Here is a 19,856-nt window from a genome sequence, read left to right on the forward strand (position 1 = left end):
GAATGGAGCTGTGGGGGGGATTTTTCTATTCAATCTTCAGGCTCCTTTGCACCTTCCTACCCTCAGGGCATCCACAGCCCCAGGCCCCCCAGAGCCAGCGTGTGAGTTCTTGGCCACAGTGAGACCGGTTTTGTACCAAGGTTAACGTGTTTTAAGACGCGATAAGATATTCTTGGGGGGAAGCTTTGCTACGTGGGTCCTTTCGCTCCCACTGGAGGCCTCACGGGCACGGTGGTCCGGCCCTTCCCAGCCTTCCTGCCTCCCCACCCCTGAGTGACCCCGAGACACAGCCAGGAACCCCGGGCTCCACCGGCTCAGCCTATGTCCCCAGCGATGCTGCTCACGTGTGGGGGTCCCTCTTCCCCACTTCTCCAGGACCAGCTGGAAAAAGCCTTCCTTGGCCTTGGCCTTGGCCTGTGGGGAAGTTGGGGCGTCCGGGCCCCAGGCTCCCCACATCCAGCTGAGCACAGGCGGGAGGGCCCCACCCCGCGGGACCCAAGGCTGTTCGCCCTCCCTCCCAAGAAAGGGTGCGCAGACTTGAGAGAGAAAGTGCTTTATCGGCCGTCTTGGCCCCGCGGGCGCTCAGCCCCGCACGCGGACCCGCCAGGAGTAGGTGCTGAGCACCCGCTGCCGCCGGCGCACCACGCACGTGTACGTGCCCTCGTTGATGGCGTTGGCGATGATGCTCAGATGCGCCTCGCCCAGCGCCAGGTAGCCAGGGTAGGAGAATTCCAGGGGCTCCTGGTCCTTGTACCAGCTGCGGGGAGGGTGGGGAGGCTGGGCAGGGTCCCGAGCACCCGCCACCCACCCTCGGGGGCTCACGGGGACGCAGGGCCACTCACTACACTTTGCCTTTCTTGTGGAGGATCTTCTGGCCGCAGCGGAAGGTCACGTTCCGGCCCTCGGGCACCAGCCTGGTCTTGGTCCTGGGTGGCGGTGCAGTGGCGGCCACCGTGGGGAAGGGAAACTCTGCTCCGGAGTCAGGGAGGGAGGGCCACATCAGTGCCCCGCCCCCCCGCCAGACCCGAGCTGGCACCGGGGACCCTGCCTCACCGGCCTCACCGTAGCAGAAGTCACAGCTGCTGGGACAGAGCCTCTTCATAAGTCTCCGGCGGGTGTCACAGAACCCCCTCCGTGCCCAGGATGTGCACACAAACAGTCGGTCCAGGCAGCCTGCGAGAGGGCAGCCTGTCCTCAGGGCCGGCCCGGCGCACCACCCGCCAGCCCACCCACCCACGGCACTCACCGTAGAGTCGGTGCAGCCCCCACAGCTCGTCCTGCGACAGCGTCTTCCAGCCACGCAGCGTGGCGTTGAGGTGCATGAGAGCCCGGCCGTGCTGCGAGTGCATCAGGCCCAGCGCGTGGCCGATCTCGTGGGCCGCCACGTGCACCAGGTCAGTGAGCCAAACGCCTGCGGGCCCCGAGGGTCAGGCCCTCGGACCCTGGCCCAGCCCTCCCCGTTCTGCCCGCCGGCCTTGCTTGCCGTGGCCACATCTGCTGCGGTGCGGCCACGGAGCCTCCCTCACTCGGCACAGCCATGGGAAGATAAGAACGTTCCAGGCCAGCAGAGGCAGTGAGCTCGGCCCCCAGGAATGTAGCTCCGGTTCTGTCTCCAGCAGCAGGGGGGAGGGGGGGCAGGGGGGTTTCAGGGCTCCTGGAACCCGGGCCTGTGGCCTCTTCCCAGCCTCCCCCTTCCTGCTTACTTGACCCCAAATCATAGCCGGCACCCCCAAAGCCCTCCTGCTGTGCCCACCGTGGCGCAGAGGGCCCCACAGGAGGCCAGGCCATCACCTTTCTTCCAGCTGTAGCGCGTGGGGCCCAGGACCCAGTATTCGCTGTCATCGAAGTGGATGCCCCCGTGCGGGGGGAAGAAGGCGTGGGCCAGCTCGCCTGTCGGGCCGTCAAAGCAGTGGTGCAGGGCAGAGACCAGGCAGTCCGTGTGGTTGACCGGGTAGAAGCCTGGGGGAGCACAGGGGCTGAGAGGGGGCCGCGGGGCTGGGCGGGGACAGGGGCACGGTGCCCACCTATGCGGAGGTCACTGGGCTGCTCGGGGGCCACCTCTCGGAAGCTGAAGGGGGACACGTCGCTCCACATGCGGAAGGCGGTGGCCAGGCCCCGCCGGGTCTCGCTGGGGCTCAGCAGGTTCCGTGGGAAGGAGAGAATCCTGGGGTGGGGGTTAAGGTCAGGGGTGGCGGCCAGGCTGCGGCACGCTCCCCTCCACATCCTGGCCCACGGTCACACCTGTAGGTGAGGTTGAAGTGGTCCCAGCGCAGCCTGGCGGGGGTCAGCGTGTAGCGGCGTCTGCGGGGCGCCTGGAGGGGCAGAGGACCAGGTCCCGGGGTAGCGAGGACACCCGCGGGATTGGGTGCGGCGAGATCTCCCTTCAAAGAAAGCAAGGGCTCGTGGAGAAGGCAGTCGGGACCAGACTTGTCCCGGAAAACACTCGGAAAAAAGACTAAAGGAAACGGGGTGGGGTTCGTGGTTCAGGGAGTGCTGAAATTCCCTCCTTTGGGCTCTGTGTGTTTTTGGGTTTTCTACCCTGGTCAGTGTTACTTTTACAGCCAGAATGAAAAAGGTTACTAACCACAGGCCAGGTCGGAGTGGGCGGGGCTGGAGGCCTGATGCTGCCACCCCCCACCCCCCCACCCCCCCGCCCCCGCTTCCCCCCTCCGCCAACACGCAGGCCCCTGGACCCTCGGGCTGCCCACCCTTCTGCCCAGTCCCGCCCTGCTCTCACCTGCGCTGCGCTGGCTGCCAGCCGGGCCGAGGGGGCCCCCAGCCGGGCCAGCATCATGAGCACGGGCAGCAGGCACAAGGCACCCAGCACAGCTCCCAGCCGGCCAGCCTGGGCTCGGGCCCCCGACGCCGCCGAGGACACGCAGGCCCCGAGGCCCATGGCGCCTGCGGACTCGCTGTCGGGGCCTAGGGCCCAGTGGGGCTGCGCGGGGAGGCGCTGAAGCGGCTCGGGTTACAGGGGTGGGTGCAGGGGGAGGCGCGTGCCCCTGAAGGGAACCAACTGGCCGTCCCCGCTGTCAGGACAGCCCTGCCGCCAGTGTGGGGTGCGGACCCGGGGCCTGTGGGTCGGTGGCAGCAGCTTGGGCAGGGCCTGCTGGGCGGGGTTACTTGGGGAGGGGGGGTGAGGAGGGCCAGGCAGCTAGAGAAGGGATAGAGTCTTGGGCTCAAGGAAGGGAGGTCAGTTGGGGTCCTGAGACCAGCTTTTTCCCTGGATGGAATCTCTTCAGCTCCCTCGCCACCGAATGAAGCCTGGGAGCGAACCTCCATTCCAGCCAGCTTGGGACAAGTCCCCTGCCGGAGCACGCGGCCGCCTGACAGGGTCCCGGAGAAAGGGGAGGGGACTAGGAGAGTGAGTACCAGGCGCGCTGGCGGGGCAGTGGGGGTGGGGCGAGAGGCAGGGGAGGGGGCAGGTGGCCAGGGGAGTGTGGCAGAGGACCAAGCTGTCAGAGCTGGAGAGAAGGGACCCCATCGGGGTTTGGGGGGAAGCCCGTGAGGTGCCGGGGTTGTGGGAGCCCCGGACCCGTGGCCAGAGCCAAGGCCGGGAAGGGGCCTGGGCGGGCAGGCAGGGAAGTGGTGTCCTGAGGCCCTAGGGCTCGACGGGACGGCCTGTAGGCTGCAGGAGCTGAGCCAGGCAGGGATGTTGGTGAGGGCTCCTCCGGGTTGGGGGACCTGGGATCTGGGGGTGGGTGGGTGGGGGCTGAGAAGGCAGAGTCAACAGGGATTGGTGCAGAGAGGGAGCGAGGGGAGAGGCAGAAGGCCAGACGGTGCTGGGGGTCTGACCCTCCCCGTTCTCCATCCGGGCCTGGCGCCGAGTGACAGCAGTACACCCAGCCGACGGGGTCAGTGCCAAGGTGCTGGCAGACAGCTCCGGGGGAGCATTTCGGGTGGTTCTTGAAAAGCACCCGGCCGCTGAGCGCAGTTTTAAGCTCTTCGTGGTTCAATATTTGCCCAGCTCAGACCGGCCCTCCCACCCTGTGTCCTGCCCTCTCCCCAGCGCCTGTACCCCCCTTCCACATTCAACGGTCCTAAGACACTAGTGGTGCCGCCGGCCTCAAAGAGGCCCCTTCCCCAGCTCCCTGTTTAGCAGGGACCCCCCCAAGGGCCACCGAGAGAACAGGGTCGGAGGTGACCACACAGTCGGCCCAGGAAAAGATTAAGGGGCCGGGGAGATGACGAGGAAGACCCCCCAGCTGGGCGGACACAGGGGTTCTGGCTGACCCAGGGCTTCTAGAGGACACCACGCTCCCGAACCCCCAGGCCAGGGTCGTGAGAGGCGGCCCGTGCCTGGCCCAGAGAACGGGTCCGGGCAGGCGTCTTGTGCTTGGAGCGCCACAAAGAGCAGGACGCGCGGGGCACGGGCCAAAGCGCAGAGCCTGGATCTGGGGCAGCGGCGGAAGAGGGGCCGGTCAGGACTGCCCGCGTAGGGGGCGGCGGCGCGGCGGGGCGGGACCCGGGTGCCGACCGGCCCGGCCCCCGCCCCAGGCAGGCACCAGGCGGAAAAGTCCGAGAATCTTTTTATAAAACACGGGGTGGGGGCTTGCGAAGGCGATGGCGGGACGTGGCTCCGGAACGTGGCGGGGCGCGGCCGGGACGCGGGGCGGGGGCGGGGGCGGGGGCGGGGGGTGGGGGTGGTGGCGCGGACTACACGAAGATCTGGATGCGGTCGCGGATGGGCTGGCGGCAAATGGGGCAGGCGCTGAGCGCGGCGCCGCAGGGCGCGCACGCGCCGTGGCCGCACTGGAACACGAGGCGGATGTGGCTGTCGATGCAGATGGGGCAGGTGATGCGTTCTTCCATCTGCCGGTAGCGGCTCTGGAGCTCCTCCACCAGCTGCCGCGGCGGGCCGGGCGCAGGGGGCGCGCCGGCCACCTCCGTGCCGTCTGCGGGCGGGGATCGGGGTCAGGAGGGGCGGGGCGGGCGGGGGGACGTGGGCCCGGGGCCCGGCTCCCCACCCACCTGGGCGCAGCTTCTTGCCGATGACCACCTGGCACCTGATGCACTTCTTCATCCTGCGCGCACACTCTGCAGGGGGAGCGCGCGGTCGGGCGGGCGGGCCGGCGCGGGCCCCGCCCCCCGGCGCCCCCCTCCCCCCCGCACTCACCCTCGCACACCGTGCGGTGCTGGCACGGCGAGAACAACACCAGCAGCGCCAGCTCCGAGCACACCAGGCACTCGGCGGCCTCGGGCCCCGACGGCGCGGCCACGTGCAGGTTCGTCACGGTGTTGGGGGTGCCGAGCACCAGCCTGGGGCCCGGGGCCGCGCCCCCGCTGCCGCCCGCGTGCCGCTCCCTGCGGTCGGAGGAGGGGGCTCGAGGGGGCCCTGGCGGGGGCGGGGAGGGGAGGCGTTGCCGGGGGGGGGGCGGGGGTAGGGGCGCGCGCCGGGACCCGTCCCCACCCCGCCCGGCTCACCGGAAGCGCTGCGCGCAGCCCTGCAGGGCCTTGAGCACGCGGCCCTCGGCGGCCAGGTCCAGGGGGCTCCGGCCGCGGTGGTTGGCGTAGCTCACGTCGGCGCCCTCCAGCGCCAGGAAGCACGCGACCGCCGCGCCCACCGTCAGCTCCCCGCTGCCCGGGAGGCCGGAGGCCTGTAGCTGCGCGGCAGACAGACGCCAGTGAGGGCGGGCGCCTGGGCAGGTCTCAGGACCAGCCCGGCCGCCCGGGCCTCGGGTCAGGGGCCTGAGCACCCCTCGCCGTCTGAGGCCGTTAGAACGTTAGAGCGGGAGATGGGCGGGCAGGAAAAGCGGGGGACTCCAGGGGGAGGGGCGGGGTTCGGAGACAGTACCCCTCCCCCGCCCCGCCCCCACGGGGCCCGGGGCGGGGGGCCCTTTCCCAGGCTGGTCGGCAGCGCATTTTCTCAGGAACGCAGGGCCCCGGCCGGGGTCGCAAGGACGCCCCTGGCCACAGTCCCCCAGACTGCCCCGCCCCCAGGAAGGCCTGGCTCCCTGGGCCGGCGCCCGCGGCGGAGGCGAACAGCCCCTGCGGCCCACCTCCGCGGCACCCAGACCCACACTTCCTCACCCTGGACAGCAGCTGCAAGGGCCCCGGGTCCCCCCCGGCCCCATCGGCCGCCAGGGGCAGCAGCTGGTGACGCTGCAGCGCCACGTGCAAGGCCGTGTCCCCCTCCTCATCCTCGGCATTGACGCTGCAGCCAGCGTCCACCAGCAGCGGCACGAGGCCCACGTGGGCCTGCTGCACCGCCAGGTGCAGTGCGGACTGGAGCTGCCGGTTGCGGACGTTCACGTCACAGCGGCCCTGGGGAGAGGGAAGGGGGGAGGGTGGGCACAGGCTCCGGCCAGGGACCCGCCCCCGTCCCTCGGCTGCGTCCACACCTCTCGGATGAGAATCTGGATCACCTCCCGGTGGTTGTTGAGGGCGGCCAGGTGCAAGGCCGTGAAGCCGTCCTCTTTCTTGGCATCCACCAGCTGACGTGCCCGAGCTAGGATCTTCCTGACAGCTCTGGGAGCAGGGAGACGCATCGGGGGTCGGTCGTGTCCCCAGAGCGGCCCAGCAGCTCAGGAGGCTGGCCACCGGCCATGCCCACCCCAAACTCACAGTGTGTGGCCCTTGAGGGCCGCGTGGTGCAGCAGGGTGAAGCCCTGGCTGTTGGTGGCAGTGACGTCGATGCCCGGCACCTCAGTGAGGACCTCCACGATGCCGCTGGCGCCGGCGCCCGCCGAGATGGCACAGTGCAGGGGTGTGTCCGCATGGGCGTCCTGCCAGGGTGTGTGTGTGGGGGGGGGGAGGGCAGCGGTCACTTGGCAGGGAGGTAAATGCCACTGCATCCTTGACCCCAGGGGTAGGGCCAGGGGACCTAGCACTCACAGGCAGATTGACGTCACAGCCGCGCTCACACAGGACCCTCACCACCTCCAGAAAGCCCCTCCGCACGGCCACATGCAGCGCTGCGCTCCGGGTGCCGTTAAGGGCATTGGCCCCGCACCCGGAGCTCAGGAGCACCCGGGCAGCCTCGGGCTGGTTCCTGGCGGAAGAGGGAGCGGGAGGCGCGCTGCGTCCACCTGCGGACCCATCCCCCACCCCGTCCCTGCCAGGGCCTCACCCCAGGGCCGCGTAGTGCAGCGCCGTGTTGCCCTCCTCGTCTGGCAGGTCTGCGCCCGCCCGTGCCTGCAGCAGCAGCCGCACCAGCTCCACCTGGCCCAGGTAGGCAGCCACCTGCAGGGCGGTCCTGCCCTGGTTCTTGGCGTCCACCTGCCAGGAGAGCCAGCAGGTCAGTCCCCAGCCCTCTGTCCCTCTCCCTGGGGCTGGCCGGCGGAGGGGTGGAGAGGCAGGGGTCTCGGGAGCTCGCCTGCTCTGGGTGCCTCCTCAGCAGGTCCAGAGCCCCGGCCATACTGCCTAGGGCCACCTCCACCACCAGTCTCCCTGGATGCTCAAGGTCGCTCTTCTGGGCTCGAAGCTTGTCCAGGGCAACACTCAGGGAGCCTGGGTGGGGCAGGGCTCGAGTTAAGTGGCGGCCCAGGGGGTGGCCCTGCCTCCCACCGGCCACCCAAGCTGGGTGCCCGCACTTTTGTTCTCCCTGGCACGCTCTGCGACGTCCAGGTTGGCATCTTCCTCGGGGCGGTAGGCCACCAGGCAGGAGGGGCTGAAGGTCCACAGCTGACCGCCGACTGCCACACGCAGGTTACCGTCTCTGAAAACTTTTACCACCTTCCCGACGCGGCCCAGGGCCTGAGTGGGGAGAGGGTAGGGTCACAGGCGGGTCTCCCAGGGGGTGAGGGAGGCGGGGGTGGGTGGAGGCACTCACAGGGGCCATGTCATCTGTCCACTCGCCGTGCCCAGCTTGTAGCCGCTTCACTGTGTCAAGGTCATCAATGACCCGCACCACGTCACCCACCCAGAAGGCGTTGTGCTGAGTGACAGACAGGCATGTGAGGGGCACCCCCCAGGCAAGGGTGGCTGCCCGGGGCCTTAGAGCAGGGAGCCACCTCCACTGAACTCCACAGGATAGGCGAGCCTCAACTTGACCCCAGCACCTGACTGAGAGCTGGATGAGGGCCACAGTGACCAGGGCAGCCCTGGGTGGCCAGCCCCAGAGCCGTGGGAGCGACAGCCAGAGAGGCACCCAGGCAGTGACATCCAGACCAGACCAAAGCCAACTCTGGGGTGAAGGCCAAGGCGGGCCTGACCCTATGCACCATTGGAGAAGCAGGCAGTGTGGCTGAGGCCAATCTAGACCAACACAAGGATGGGGGTGGGGTCCTGGGACAACCAGGGGCATCAGGAGCCACTCCTCCCCAGTCCCCAAACCTTTCCTGGCTGCACCCTCCCTGTACAGGCCTTGCTCTACAAACCATCTGTCCTGTGATACCCTCCCCCCCCAACACCCAACCCCCGGGTCCAGGACCGTGCTAGGGGTAGCCGCCCCACCCACACAACCCTGCTTCCCAGTGTTCACCCGCACCCACCCCCGGCTAAGTGTCCACCCTCCGTCCTGAAGGGCCTTCCCACTGCTCCCGCTTGCTGTCCCCCATGTGCTCCCCACACCCATAGGGAGCACCGTTTAGAAAGTCACCTCCCACCTGTAATGCAGCAGTGGCTTCCTTAGGCCCAGGATCAAGCCCCCAGCCTCCGCCAGCCCCCAGTGCCTCACCCTCTGGATCCCTGTACACCTGGATCCCCCTCCGTGGAACTCAGTCCCTTCTAGACCCTGTAAAGCGCCCCCTCTCCCTTCAGGGTTGGAGAAAGGCATTCCCAGAGCTGAGCAGGTACACGGAAGGGGTGCAGAAGCGAACAGACGGGCTCGGCCCAGCCCCCCATGCACCTTGGTGAGAGCCCCAGGGTGGAAGGTCCAGCGGGTCTCATGGCCGAACTGCACGCGCACATCCCCACGCTCCGTGATGCGGTGCACGGTGCCCGTCTGTCCGATAAACTGTGGCGGGTCATGGAGACCGTGGCTGGGTGGAGCGGGAGGGCTAGGGGTCCAGAGGATGCGGGGAAGGGAGGGTACGGGGGGCTCAGCAGGTGGGGCGGCTCACCTCCGCCATCCTGGGGTTCCACCCGCCGTGGCCTTCCTGCATCTCCCTCAGGATGTCTGTGTCCAGCAGACACTTAACCTTGTCCCCGTGCTGGAAAGGCTGGCCATCAGCACTCACCCTGCGCTGCAGCTCTGCCGGCTTGCCTGGGGGCGGGCAACAGGCCCCCCTCAGCAGCATCCCTCCTCCCCGGCACCTCCAGAGGTCAGCCCCCACCCGGCGCCACCCCAGGACCCCGCTGGGGCAGGAGGGCGGCAGGGCGGCAGGGCAGGCGGGTGTGGGCTACTCGGGGCCAGCCCCTACCGAGCCTTGGCAGGTGCTCCTTGTAGTAGAAGCCACCGGCCGCCTCGCCTACACACTTGAGGTCCACCTTGCCCTTGTGGCCCACTCGGTACACATTGGTGGTGCCATCTGCCCACGTCACACTGGCCACGCTCCGGCCTGTCTCCACATCCCAGCCACGGATGTCCACCACTCGGCCTGGCTTCCCTTCCCCGCCTGGGGAGACAAGGGTCCCACCAGCAGGCTAAGCCCGTGCCGTGAAGCTGAGCCACAGCCAGGGGCGGCCTGGTCCCCCACTCACCGTCCTGCGAGCCCCACTCCCAGTCAGGACCCCGTACCACCTTCGCCCCCTGGAAGATGCCCCTCAGCGGGATCCTGGGGAGGCCCTGGCGGGGACTCAGCGTGACCCTGCAAGAGAGCAAGTGGGTGCTGGGCCACATGGGAAGCAGGGCGATGTGCAAGCCCTCCGGCCCACCCAGCTCTCTTGCCCCAGGGCGGCTGGCCCAGCAGGTCCCTGCCCTCCGCTCTGGGCCCCTCACAGCAGGGCCTCTGTATGCAGTCACTTGGCACCCAGCGCCTCCTCCCGGGCTTAGCGCTGTTAGGGTTGTTCCCAGAGCTCTGCACACAGCCTGGCCCGGAAAGGGCTCAGCACATAGAAACGTAGAGATGGAAGAATGACCAGAAGCGCCCAGGCAGCTGGCCCTGCTCCCACTCTGGCCAGCAGGCAGCCGGGAGCCAGAGCACACACCGCCCCTCCGCGCGCACGGGAAGCGTCAAGGAGCCGTGGGTGGCACCTCTGGGGGGCCACCCCAGCCCAGGGGACTCCTAGTTCCATCCCCCCGCCCTCAGCAACGGTGCCTCCCCAGCTACGCCTTTGGGTTCGCTCCCAGCACAGGCCGCCAGGGGGCTTCCCCAGGGGACGCGGGCCACCTCCGTGCCCCCACCACAGCTGTACCGGGGAACCAGCCACGCCTGGCTCTAGGGCCGGTGCCAGGACAGAGTGGACAGGCTGCCTTCCACAGAGGTGGGGGGGGGGGGGGGGGGGGGGGCGCTGGTGCCAGTGACCAGGTCTCTGGAGTGACCGTGACCTCGGCCACACCTCAAGGAAAGGTGCTGCAGGTGCTCTGGCTGTCACAGGCCAGGGCCCCGACCCTGCCAGGCGGGTGGAACTCACGGGCGCGAGTGGGCCGTCTCGTAGCGCTCGAAGGCGTGGGTGAGGTCGTGCTTGCCGTGCATGTAGCACTGCGTGCACAGGTCGTAGTCGAAGCAGACGCGGCACTTCCAGCGCATACCCCGCAGGCCATGCTTCTTGCAGCAGTCACAGACAATGTTGGGGTGGCGGACGCCTGGGGGCGGGGCAGGGTCAGGGGAGGCGGGGCCTCTGCCCCCCACCCTCCAGGGCCGCTGTCTCGTGCACCCATCTGGGCATCGTCATCTGTCCCCCGCCCAGGGCCCGCCGCCACCCCACGCACAGATCTGGGCGTTGTCACCTGCCCCCTGCCCCTCCAGGGCCCGCCACGCGCACCGATCTGGGCGTTGTCGTAGAGCAGCAGGTCGTGCGCGCCCTGGTAGCCTGCGCGGTAGTTGGTGCGGGTGCCGTGGTCCCACTGCACGACTACCGTGCGGTCAGGGGTCGAGGGGCTTCCGTGGCGGCCAAGCTCCACCACAGTGCCCACGCCGCCCTCGCCGCCATCCTGCTGGCCCCACTTCCAGTCCACGCCACGCACCACACGCATGCCCACCTGCACGCCTGCCTGGGGGTCTGGGTCCATGGTGGGCACGACTGCTCCGGGACCTGCAGGCAGATGGTACCCTCAGGCCACATGAAGAAGGCCACACAGGCTCTTGCCAGTCCTGGGAGGGCTGCCAGAGAGACACGGTGGGGAACAGGTCTGGGGGAGCTAGGCATGGTGTGTGGGGGCGAGGGGGGGGAGCCTGCGCAAACGCCCTGGGGCAGGGAGAAGCATGGTGAGCATGTGCACTACAGACCAAAGGAGGCTCAACTGGCCACCGGCTGGTGGAAGGGGACACGGGCCACAGAGGCCCAAATGGCACCTGTCTTCGAGGAAGGGTGGGATGCCCCTTTGGAAAGTCCTCTCCAGCCACTATGAGGTGCCGCCCTGTGGTGAGCAGGGGCAGAAAGAGGGTGCAGTCCTGGAAAGAGGACACTGGATCGCCAGGGAACGAGACCTGGCAAGGTAGGGACCCTCAGCAAATGCTCATGGAGCGTCTGCCTCTGCTAGGGGGTCCAGTTCTGGGTGGTCGGCACACAGTGGGCCATCAGCACATCTTTGTTTGAAAATTAATGGATTGGGGGGGGGGGGGCGCCTGAGTGGCTCAGTCGGTTGAGCGTTTGACTCGGGGTTTCGGCTCAGGTCACGATCTCACAGTTCCTGAGGTCAAGCCCAGCTTCTGGCTCTGGGCTGACGGTGAAAAGCCTGCTTGGGATTCTCTCTCTGCCTCTGTCTCTCTCTCTCAAAATAAATAAGCATTAAAAAAATTAATGGATGTAAAGTAAGACAATAAAACTATCAGAAGAAAACACACTCTTTTGTGCAGCCAGTTTAGAAGCTGGGCTGCACTGAGGTCCAGCATCCATCAAGACACCACTAAGAGAATAAACACCCAGCAGGCCCGGAGGACGCAGTAGCCACGCACACAGAGCACGGGGAGCTTGTGTCTGGGGTGTGGGGAGAACGTGCAAATGCAGACAGCCCAAAAGAAAAGGGGCAAAGCACTGGCATAGGTCCCCCCCGCCCCCCGCAAAGACTAAAAAACACATCTGGTCACCAGGCCACTGCTCGAGTGTGACACTATCCTAGGTCATAGACAGTGCCTCAAGGTCACTCCGGGCCCCGCTTCTGGGGTCTTCTCTGCAGAACCGTGGCCTGCCCCCTCGACTTGTACCAGATGAGGTGGCGCCTGTGTTCACAGCAGCACCCTCCCCCGCATGCTCAAGGGTGAACTGGGTCACGAGGCATGATTTATCCCCAGAGGAACACACACCCACCACACCGTACGCAGGGGCCGCTGGGAGGCAAAACTCTACAGGTGCTGAAGGAAAGCAGCCACGTACCCGCTACCTGGATCCATTTACAAGAAGTTCACAACCAGGACAAGCAAATTCATGGTGGTGGAGGCACACATGGGGCTCTGGGACCCAGAGATGTACTATTTCCTGATGTGAGTGATGCTTATGTGCCTTTGCAAACTTGGATCACTTCTGACCTGGGACCTGCATTACATGTTTCTTCAATAAAGTATTTTTAACTAATGACAAGAACGGATTTGAATGACCGTTAAGAGAGAAAATCAACAGCACGTGGAGAGGGCCCCAGGGACTCCCAGCCTGTAAGAGAGCAATCACCACTCCACTTCTGCCGTGGTCTGCCGCGTGGCCAGGAGGACCCCGACGCTGTGAAAACAGCTGGCCTGGGGCGCTGTCCAAGGCAGGGCTGGGTGTGAACCTGGGAGGCCGGAGGGACACTGAGGCTGGCTGGGGTGAAGCTGAGAAGCAGACAGGCTACTGCCAGCTTCCATTAGGGCCCGGTGGCCCCGCTCAGCCACAGGACACTGGCCAGCAACAAGGGAGGAAAACCACAGGTCACTCCTCCACCTGGGGCCCTCTCCAAGGTCCTGAGTCCCACCCCCATCCCCATCCCAATGCTCCCAGGCCTGGACAGCTCAGGAAACTGCCATCCAGCCAAGGCCACAGGCGGGCAGAGAGGAGGGATGGTGGTCAGACTGCCAGAGGCAGGGGCCAAGCCCCACGGACCATGTGACATCTACTCTCTGCCCAACTCCGTTCTGAGGCCCACGTCCCACCCAGGGTGGGCACCAGAAGGGCGCTGCCCATAGGGCTAGGGCCTCAGTCCGTGCCTAGCCTGCATGTCCAAGCCAGTGCGCCCCTCGGACTCTTAGAGGCAGGAACCACCCGGCCAGGTCTGACTGTTGCAAATTCTCCCTCCCAGACGGGCTCCCTGTGATGCTGCTTCCTCACCCCACCCAGGCAGGACCTCCAAGGCTTCCACAGAAACAGGTGCACGTTTCGGAAAGATAAACCTTCCCAACCCATGAACTCATTAGCAGCCTTTCCTCAAGGAAACTCCGCGTTGCTCACTCACCCCGACGGCCTCACCTCTCAGGCCACCCTGCCTCCCTGCGCTGTCGCCTCTCAGCTGCCTTCCCTTCTGGTCTCTGGCCCTTGCCGAGATGGGGCAGCCGGGCCTGAGACTGCAGCACACTCCAGCACCAAGAGCTTCCTATTTCTTCCACGAGCCCAGGCCTGCCACCCGAGAATGCCTGTCACCCTTGGGTGCCAGCAAGCTCCAGAGGAGGGGAGGCATCCTGGGGGTCAGGTCCAGTGGGCCGCCCACATGTAGCCTCAGCCTCCTGCCCCCCCCCCCCCCATCAGCAGCTGCCACACGTGTGTTTCTTAGGCGGAGCAGCACGGCCTGAGCCTGTGGCCTGCCGGCAGAGCAGTGGCCGGCCCCTTAGTGTACAGGCCCCACCCCTACCCTGCCAGATGCTCCTGCCTGCTGGGAAGCCACCAGAGCTGGCTGTGACAGACGGGTCACACGGAGCTGCTCCCTGCCCTTCCCAAATGCTCTGCCGACATATACTCTGCCACAGTGGGCCTCGTTCCAGGCAACCGCAGACCCAGACAAGCCTAGGCAGACAGGCCCAAGGAAGGTCCCTGCCTGCAGAGCCCAGAAACTGGCCCCACACTGTAATAAAGGACTCGGCGCAGGAAGGGACCCTGCGAGTGCCACGAATCAGTGCCATGAGCCGTTCCTTGGCCAGGGTGGCTTGTCCTCTGTGAGGCCAGCCTGTCAGCCTGCCCAGCCAGCCACACCTGCCCGCCTACTGACCTCAGGGACCCACCAGCCACGTGCTGCGGAAGCACTTCCAACAAGACACGGTGGGGGGGGCACCCCAAGAAGGAGAGCAAGTTGTGCCCATGCCTGGCCCTGCCCTACGGGAACAGGCAGAGAACAAAGAGGGGGGTGGGGGGATACCCGAAGGGTCTGTGGGAAACCAGGACCAGGCCTGAGCCACCGCCAGCCCCACGTGGGGCAGCAGGGCAGGTCCCCAGAGCAGCCCAGCACCTGTTACACACGCGGTCGGTATTTTTAGCACAGCTAGCTCTCCCTAGGCCTGGCAGGTGGGCTGCCAACCCCCCCAGGGCTGTGCCTCACGGGAACCCACCAACCCATGTGGGACACAGCCCGATGGGACACACAGGCCGTGGGCCTCTTCCTGCCCCCCACCATGTGCACCCAGACCAGCACCCCTTGAGGAAGACAATGGAGAAGAGAGAAGCGGCCTGCTCTGGAGACACCCACGGCCCTGGGAGCCTCTTTGTCTCCTCGTCCCCAGGACCTGATCCCCGTACGTCTTGAGGTCTGCCCCCTGCTTCAGCATCTCCATCCAGCATGGTGTCGCCTCATCTGAGGCCTGAGCGGAGCCCCCAGCAACACCTCCCTGCTGTCCCCTCCTACATATGCACCGCAGAGATCGGACACCCGGCTCCTGGGCCTTAGGAACGTCTTGGCCCAGCATTCTGGCACCCTCGTGAGGAGGCCGGTAGCTTTCCAAGTCTCTCCATCACTTTCCTCCTCCCACCTCTCTGCCTGGTCTTTGTCACTGTCCTTGGGGGCCCAGCACGTGCTGATCATACCCCCAGGTACCCAGCCCCCAACAACCCCCCATCAGGACTCTCTACTTCACTTTAGACAGTCCCACCAGAGGGCTCGGGAAGGGCATGGCAAGTGGGGAATGGACCAGAGTCAGGAGTTAGGAGGCAGTGACAAAACCCAGAGGGGCTACAGAGAAAGGGGGCACCCTTTCAGTGGGATATTCACCCAGAGACTTATCTTTTACTTCCTTTACCAGAAACACTACACTCGGACATCTTCCTCAGAGCTCACAGGCCACACCCCTGCCTGGCACCCAAACGCCCTCAGAGGTTGTCGCTAGGAACGTCAGAGCAGCAGGGTCCGGGTGACAGATGCACATCAGCAGAACTGTAACTTACCTTAGAACACGAACCAGCCTCGAGTCAGCATCCCAGACCTTTAGCTGCTACTTCTTGGGTCACAAATTTGACAGTCTCCAAGATTTCCTGTTGGAAACTAGCAACCATGCCGACACAGAACGCAGCAACCAAACAGGCAGCCAGCGAAGCAAGTCTGGAGAGAACGTTTTTTAAAAGGCAGTTTTACACTTTTAGCATTTACCATTTCAACCAAGCAGGCGGACACCGGGGTCTATTCCGGGGGGTTCTAGTTTCTCGTGTCTCAAGGAACTGTCAGCTCTTGGAGGCAAAACGATTTCCAAAATATGCACGAGGACAGCGTAGAAATAAGGTGTCTTCCCTATTTGTGAATAGTTTATTGGAAACACTTTTAAAAGCCATAAAGATCAAATACCACTTAGCTAAGAAACGGGCAAACTGCCTTTATTCAAAGGAACACAGTTACATGACACTGACACGACATGTGACAGGCAGCTGCCACTCCTTCCCCTGTGCCTCCGGCTGTGTCTGATGATGCCGTTTGAATCAACACCATGTGGCGCACAATCAACTGGCAAAACTTGGTGAACCACAGGCTCCTGTCATGTGGCAGCTCTGGCCAAGACAAAGGTGGACATCCTGGGTGCTGGGGAGTCCGGCCCATTAGGGACCAGGGTGAAGCCCTGAGACGAGAGCCCAGGAAACCCAACTTGGCCCAGCAGGAAGACCTGCCAAACGCCTAGAGGAAGTACAGGACTGTCATCAGCTGACTCCTGCCCGCCCCCCCCCCCCGCCCCCCAGACGAAAGGCCTCAAGAACCCTGAAGACTGGGGCGTCCTGCCCCAACCACTGTCCAGGGCCAAGCCGAGTGGGAGCAAGGCTTTCAGATACTTGTTGCATCTGCAGTCGACAGGAGGGGACCTGCCAGGAAGGACTGGGTCTGCCTCATCCCCAGCCCCGCTCGTGCCCACCAGGAAGAAGCCTTTTCGTCACCTTTCCTTATTTCTTCATTTAGATATGAATTCAGAGCATGCCGGAGCAGAATTACGTATCACCCTCACACATACACACACACTCAAAAACAACTAAAACTCCTCTGACATGGCATCAGATAGAATCCACAGCATGAAACAGCCAGCTCCAAACTGTCACACCACAAGCCTGTCGAGAGCTCACCTGTCTGGCCGTCCAGTCGCCCCCCCTGCCCGCCTGGACACTGGTGGGCAGCCCTGATGCCTGGAGACGTGGGGACCGGCCTCTAGCCTCGCTGAGCTTCAGCGCAAGCCCTGAGCCATCCAACCCTGTGGCGCCTGGGAGATGCCAACACGCACAGTTAGCACCTCCGACGGGACCGCGGCGAGCGGGCTGAGCTAGCCGGTCTGCTTCTGGGTTGCCCGCTGTCTACATGCCCACTCCCGTGCAAACACCGCGACACCCGGCGCTGCCCCAGAGGCCTGCAGGGCTCCCTGGGCTCTGGCGGCCTCGCTCCTACTGCAGTAGTCACTGTCTGAGGCGCGCAGGAGCCGCAGCGCCCGAACACGACCTGCGGCCGGGAGCGGAGCAAGAGGGCTGGCGGCCCGGGCGCTGCAGACGTCAGGGCCCGGCGCTGCGCCCCGGCCGAGGCTCCGCGGGGGACAGCGGGGGTGGGCCGGGCCGGGCCGGGCCGGACTGGGCAGAGCGGGCGCGCAGCCCGAGCGTGACCCCGCCCTACCGGCCCGGGTCCGCCCCGCCTCCTGCCACCCCATCCCCCTTCCTCGGGAAGCCGCCCCGGGCCCCGACTGAGGCCAAACCCTAGTGCCCCTGTCGACCCCTCCACTTGCCCGTAAGTTTGCGTCCCGCCCGTTCGGCGCGGGAGCTCCGGGGGCCCGAGAAGCGCCGATTCTATCTGCTAGTGACCTGCCAAGCGGCCTCGGTGTGCGCGGCAGCCTGCCCGTGGCCCCTCTGCAGCTCAGCGCCCGCCAGCCAGGCCGCCCCGCCGCGCCGAGACCACCGGCCGAGGCAGGCGAGGACCCCAAGCTCGGGGCTCTTGGGGCCGCCGCGGAGCCTGTCGGGAGTTGTAGTCTGCAGCCCGCTGGGGCCGGAGCTAGAGGGGAAGGGTCTGAACCACAACTCCCAGGAGAACCCGCGGCGGTGGTGACGCACGCGGCCGCAGGAGGCGGGGCGTGCGGGAGGGAGTCCCGGCCAGTGACCTGACAGAAACGGGGAAGCCTGCTGCATTGCTCCCGGGAAAGGCGCGAGCTCGGCTCCCCGCCAAACGCGGACGGAAGGCGCGTACACATCGGGCAGCGTGTGCCACACGTCGTCGAAAGGCTGCGGCGGCCTGGGCGCACTTCGCACCACGTTGCGGGCCGAGGGCGCGGAGCCAAGCAGCGTGCGCCTGGACGGGAAGGGGCCGGGCTCCTCGTCCAGGTAGGCGCGGGGACCCTCGCGCCCCGGAAGCCACCGAGGACCGAGCTCGTGCGGGCCGAGCAAGGTGGGCCACTCTACCGGGGCCGGGAGGTCAGCCCCGCCGGGGCGCTGAACTTGAGGCCACGCCCCCCGCGAGGGGGCGTGACCCTCGCCGGAAGCTCGTCGACCTCGCGCCGGCCCTACGTGGCGCGGCTCCGTGCGAGGACGCGGCCCGTTGCCATGGAGACGGAGGCTGCGGCGGGCCGCGGAGGCCTCACCAACGACTCCTTTGACTTGACTGGTTTTAAAAATCAGAATAACGCCAGTCTGAGCCGTACTCCTCGCGGAACCGAAGCCCGAGCGAAACGCGGCGGGCCCCTGCGCTTCTCCCCGGCAAGTACGTTGGGCGCTCTTAGCTTCCTGGTGACGGAAAGCCGCGTGTGTGAAGCGGCCGCTGCTAGGCTCTGACGCGGCCGTGTGACAGGTTTCTGCGGGCCCCGCCGTCCCCGCAGCTCCGCCCCGCCCGCGTGGCCGCGCGTGGCCCGGTGTCCCCGGGGCGGCAGCTGTCGGTCCGCTTTCACCACCTCTCGCCGGCTCCCGCGGCCCCCCTGGCGCAGCCTCTGCTCTGGTCTCTCTTCGTCTTTTCTCACGCCCACATGTCTCCTTTTCCAGACGTTCGGACATTTTTGCCACACGCCTGTCAATAACGTTTTCCCTCGGCTCAAGCTCCTGGATACCTCCCTGCAGTGCGCCCTGTCCCTTGTTCCGGTCCAGCCGGGTTGCTCCCCAGACCTGCTGCCCAGTCCCCCCCCCCCCCCCCTCCCCGGCTAGAGCTGTTCTCCGCTGTCATCCTTGTGCTCCCTGGGCTGCAGTTCTTGTGTCCTGGCACCCCTGCCATCTCCATCTCCCTTCTTGGCTTACGCTCTCATTTTGCTCAAGTCAGCCCTCCGGAGCTTTCTGGAAAGGGCGCATGTCTGAAAGGTGTTTGTTCTATGCCTGTCTCTGATCGACAGTTTGGCAGAGTCTAGAATTCTAGTTTGGAAAGACTTTATCTTCAGATTTTCTGACGTCACATATTTTGCTTCCAGCTTCCAGGGACACTGTTGAAAAGTCCAAAGCTGGGGCGCCTGGGTGGCGCAGTCGGTTGAGCGTCCGACTTCAGCCAGGTCACGATCTCGCGGTCCGTGAGTTCGAGCCCCGCGTCGGGCTCTGGGCTGATGATGGCTCGGAGCCTGGAGCCTGCTTCCGATTCTGTGTCTCCCTCTCCCTCTGCCCCTCCCCCGTTCATGCTCTGTCTCTCTCTGTCCCAAAAATAAATAAACGTTGAAAAAAAAATGTTAAAAAAAAAAAAAAAAAGAAAAGTCCAAAGCTATTCTGATGCCTGGTCAGTGGTCTGCCCTCTGTGGGTTCTCTCTCTGAAAGTGGTTAGGATCTTCTCCATATCCTTGGTGCTCTGAAATGCCATGGAGATACACCTTGCTGCCTCTCCTGACTGTACTGAGCACACCATTCTCTTCATTCTGGAGGCTCTTAGCCTTCCTTCAGTCTGGGAACTTCATTGTTTTTTTTTTTAATAAGTTTCTGTATTTATTCTGAGAGAGAGACAGCGTGCATGTGGGGGAGAGGCAGAGAGAGAATCCCAAGCAGGCTCTCTGCTGTCAGTGGGCAGCCCAACTCGGGGCTCGATCTCACAAACCATAAAACTGAGCAGAAATCAAGGGCCGGTTGCCTAACCGAGCTTAACCCACTGAGCCAGCCAGGTGCCAATTTGGGGAACTTTTTTAAAAAAATCCTTCTCGGGGCGCCTGGGTGACTCAGTCGGTTGAGCATCCGACCTCAGCTCAGGTCATGATCTCATGGTCTGTGAGTTCGAGCCCCGCGTCGGGCTCTGGGCTGATGGCTCAGAGCCTGAAGCCTGCTTCGGATTCTGTGTCTGTGTCTCCCTCTCTCTCTGCCCCTCCCCCGTTCATGCTCTGTCTCTCTCTGTCCCAAAAATAAATAAACATTAAAAAAAAAATCCTTCTGCCTTCTGTTTTTCTGTGTTTGCTCTCGATGGGATTCCTATTACTCAGAAAACCTAGTGTTTTTCTGGTTGATATCCTTAAATTTACCATCCATCCGTTCTGTCGATTGGTTAAGTTCTGTGATTCTGTGACTTATAATAAGAAATG

General features: G+C 65.1%; 2 protein-coding genes across 9 annotated transcripts; both read right to left on the reverse strand.

Moving 5' to 3' along the window:
• Positions 1–537: 537 nt before the first annotated feature.
• On the reverse strand, positions 538–3,304 carry MMP23B (matrix metallopeptidase 23B). Its single transcript, XM_047869269.1, has 8 exons — positions 2,738–3,304; positions 2,242–2,381; positions 2,025–2,164; positions 1,792–1,959; positions 1,247–1,411; positions 1,063–1,173; positions 843–969; positions 538–757 (listed from the first exon to the last, which is right to left on the reverse strand). The coding sequence occupies exons 1-8, from the start codon at positions 2,894–2,896 to the stop codon at positions 583–585; spliced, it is 1,185 nt and encodes a 394-aa protein (XP_047725225.1). The 5' UTR covers positions 2,897–3,304; the 3' UTR covers positions 538–582.
• A 794-nt stretch (positions 3,305–4,098) lies between these two features.
• Positions 4,099–17,346, reverse strand: MIB2 (MIB E3 ubiquitin protein ligase 2). 8 transcript variants are annotated; one of them, XM_047869245.1, is made up of 20 exons: positions 16,474–17,057; positions 15,319–15,472; positions 10,807–11,076; positions 10,456–10,627; positions 9,583–9,689; positions 9,303–9,497; positions 9,003–9,145; positions 8,789–8,896; positions 7,772–7,876; positions 7,533–7,695; positions 7,316–7,449; positions 7,070–7,218; positions 6,835–6,991; positions 6,565–6,725; positions 6,342–6,468; positions 6,031–6,264; positions 5,425–5,603; positions 5,117–5,304; positions 4,972–5,037; positions 4,517–4,895 (listed from the first exon to the last, which is right to left on the reverse strand). In XM_047869245.1, the coding sequence occupies exons 3-20, from the start codon at positions 11,051–11,053 to the stop codon at positions 4,657–4,659; spliced, it is 2,874 nt and encodes a 957-aa protein (XP_047725201.1). In that variant the 5' UTR covers positions 11,054–11,076; positions 15,319–15,472; positions 16,474–17,057; the 3' UTR covers positions 4,517–4,656. The 8 variants fall into 8 exon arrangements, with proteins under 8 accessions (XP_047725200.1, XP_047725199.1, XP_047725198.1 ...); XM_047869244.1 differs by having other exon boundaries at positions 4,099–4,895; positions 4,972–5,304; positions 11,024–11,076; positions 16,474–17,063; XM_047869239.1 differs by having other exon boundaries at positions 4,100–4,895; positions 4,972–5,304; positions 10,807–11,144; positions 16,474–17,063.
• Positions 17,347–19,856: the final 2,510 nt, after the last annotated feature.

This window comes from Prionailurus viverrinus, chromosome C1, assembly GCF_022837055.1.
Source record: "Prionailurus viverrinus isolate Anna chromosome C1, UM_Priviv_1.0, whole genome shotgun sequence".
NCBI classification, from domain to species: Eukaryota; Metazoa; Chordata; class Mammalia; order Carnivora; family Felidae; genus Prionailurus; species Prionailurus viverrinus.

Bases quoted from the DNA above. Each gene is read 5' to 3' on its own strand.
- MMP23B (XM_047869269.1), bottom strand. From the start codon at position 2,896: ATGGGCCTCGGGGCCTGCGTGTCCTCGGCGGCGTCGGGGGCCCGAGCC. The intron at 2,165-2,241 runs GTGTGACCGTGG...CCCCCACCCCAG, and splicing joins CACTTCAACCTCACCTACAG to GATTCTCTCCTTCCCACGGA. The intron at 1,412-1,791 runs GTGATGGCCTGG...CGGGGCCCGCAG, and splicing joins GCGCTACAGCTGGAAGAAAG to GCGTTTGGCTCACTGACCTG.
- MIB2 (XM_047869240.1), bottom strand. From the start codon at position 11,053: ATGGACCCAGACCCCCAGGCAGGCGTGCAGGTGGGCATGCGTGTGGTG. The intron at 10,628-10,806 runs GTGCGCGTGGCG...CCCCGCCCCCAG, and splicing joins CTACGACAACGCCCAGATCG to GCGTCCGCCACCCCAACATT. The intron at 5,305-5,424 runs GTGAGCCGGGCG...CTCCGACCGCAG, and splicing joins GGCTGCGCGCAGCGCTTCCG to GGAGCGGCACGCGGGCGGCA.